Below are 1,028 nucleotides of genomic sequence, written 5' to 3' on the forward strand. Positions count from 1 at the left end.
CCCTGAACTTATATTATACCTCCAGAGAAGCGAGTGACGATGGCTTCCCGTATTTCCTGGTTCCTGGGTTCCCTGTTGGCGCTCCTCTTCTGCTACGATGCCGCCCTCGCTGCCATGACGTCTCAAGAGATGGACATCAAGACTCTCAAAAATATGAAAAAAGTCATGACTGTAAGAAACTGACATGTATATTTCGTGAATAACCTAATGTCTGCAGAATGAGGTGAGAAATAACTCGATGCTCACTCCTGATGTCTGCTGCCACCCTCAGGACACTTCTTTCCCTTGCTTCTTCTTAGGACCCTGGTCAGTTCGCTGTGATGCATCTGCCGGGAGGGAGCCTCAAAAATTGCCATGGAATAGAATACGACGATGCGAGAGGAGTTGATGGAAACTGCAACTTCGCCAAGGTCTTCGATAAGCAACTCAATGGAGACGAGGAGGTGATCATTTACAGACAGATTCGACAGATAAGCATAGACCTACATACAAAATGGCCATAATAGAACTAGAGCAATCGTGGTGTCTTCCATTCCTCGGTTATGGATTGATTTAGACTTTAGCTCTTAAAATCATCTGGAAATATGGATACAAGAAAGAACTTGCACATCAGATTCTGTGCATTAGAGAATACTGACACTGCATAAAGGACATAACCGGTTTACGTAGTAGTACTGCCTACTATATATCCCGCCAGTAGTCTGGGGGATATATAGTAGACGCTTGCTTTTCCCTTCCTGCAGACATTTAGACACGCTGAGTGGCAACTGATCAACACGGCTCTGGGGCCTATGCTTCAAAAATGGCAAAATAAACAAACCAACTGCCCCTCGAAACTCTATCTCTACACGTATCTTGCTCCGGATTACATCAGGAGCAGGAGACCCTCTAAACGCACTTGCACACAGGCGATTGTCGAAACCATCCCGCAGATCCTCGACGGTGCGAAGTGCGCTCAACAGACGAAGACTGTCGTGGGATTTACAGTGGTAACTATAGATAATTGGCTGTATACAGTATGCACACAC

General features: G+C 45.8%; 1 protein-coding gene across 1 annotated transcript in view; it reads left to right on the plus strand.

Annotated features, from left to right (window-relative positions):
- LOC119591194 overlaps nucleotides 1-1,028 on the plus strand; it is a 2,976-nt gene that overhangs the window by 793 nt on the left and 1,155 nt on the right. Inside the window, exons 3-5 of the mRNA XM_037939905.1 lie at nucleotides 26-171; nucleotides 300-443; nucleotides 744-989. Coding sequence (XP_037795833.1) covers nucleotides 26-171; nucleotides 300-443; nucleotides 744-989 — 536 coding nt within the window. The remainder of the gene's footprint in view (nucleotides 1-25; nucleotides 172-299; nucleotides 444-743; nucleotides 990-1,028) is intronic.

The sequence above is a fragment of the Penaeus monodon genome, chromosome 28 (genome assembly GCF_015228065.2).
Source record: "Penaeus monodon isolate SGIC_2016 chromosome 28, NSTDA_Pmon_1, whole genome shotgun sequence".
In the NCBI taxonomy this organism is placed as follows: domain Eukaryota; kingdom Metazoa; phylum Arthropoda; class Malacostraca; order Decapoda; family Penaeidae; genus Penaeus; species Penaeus monodon.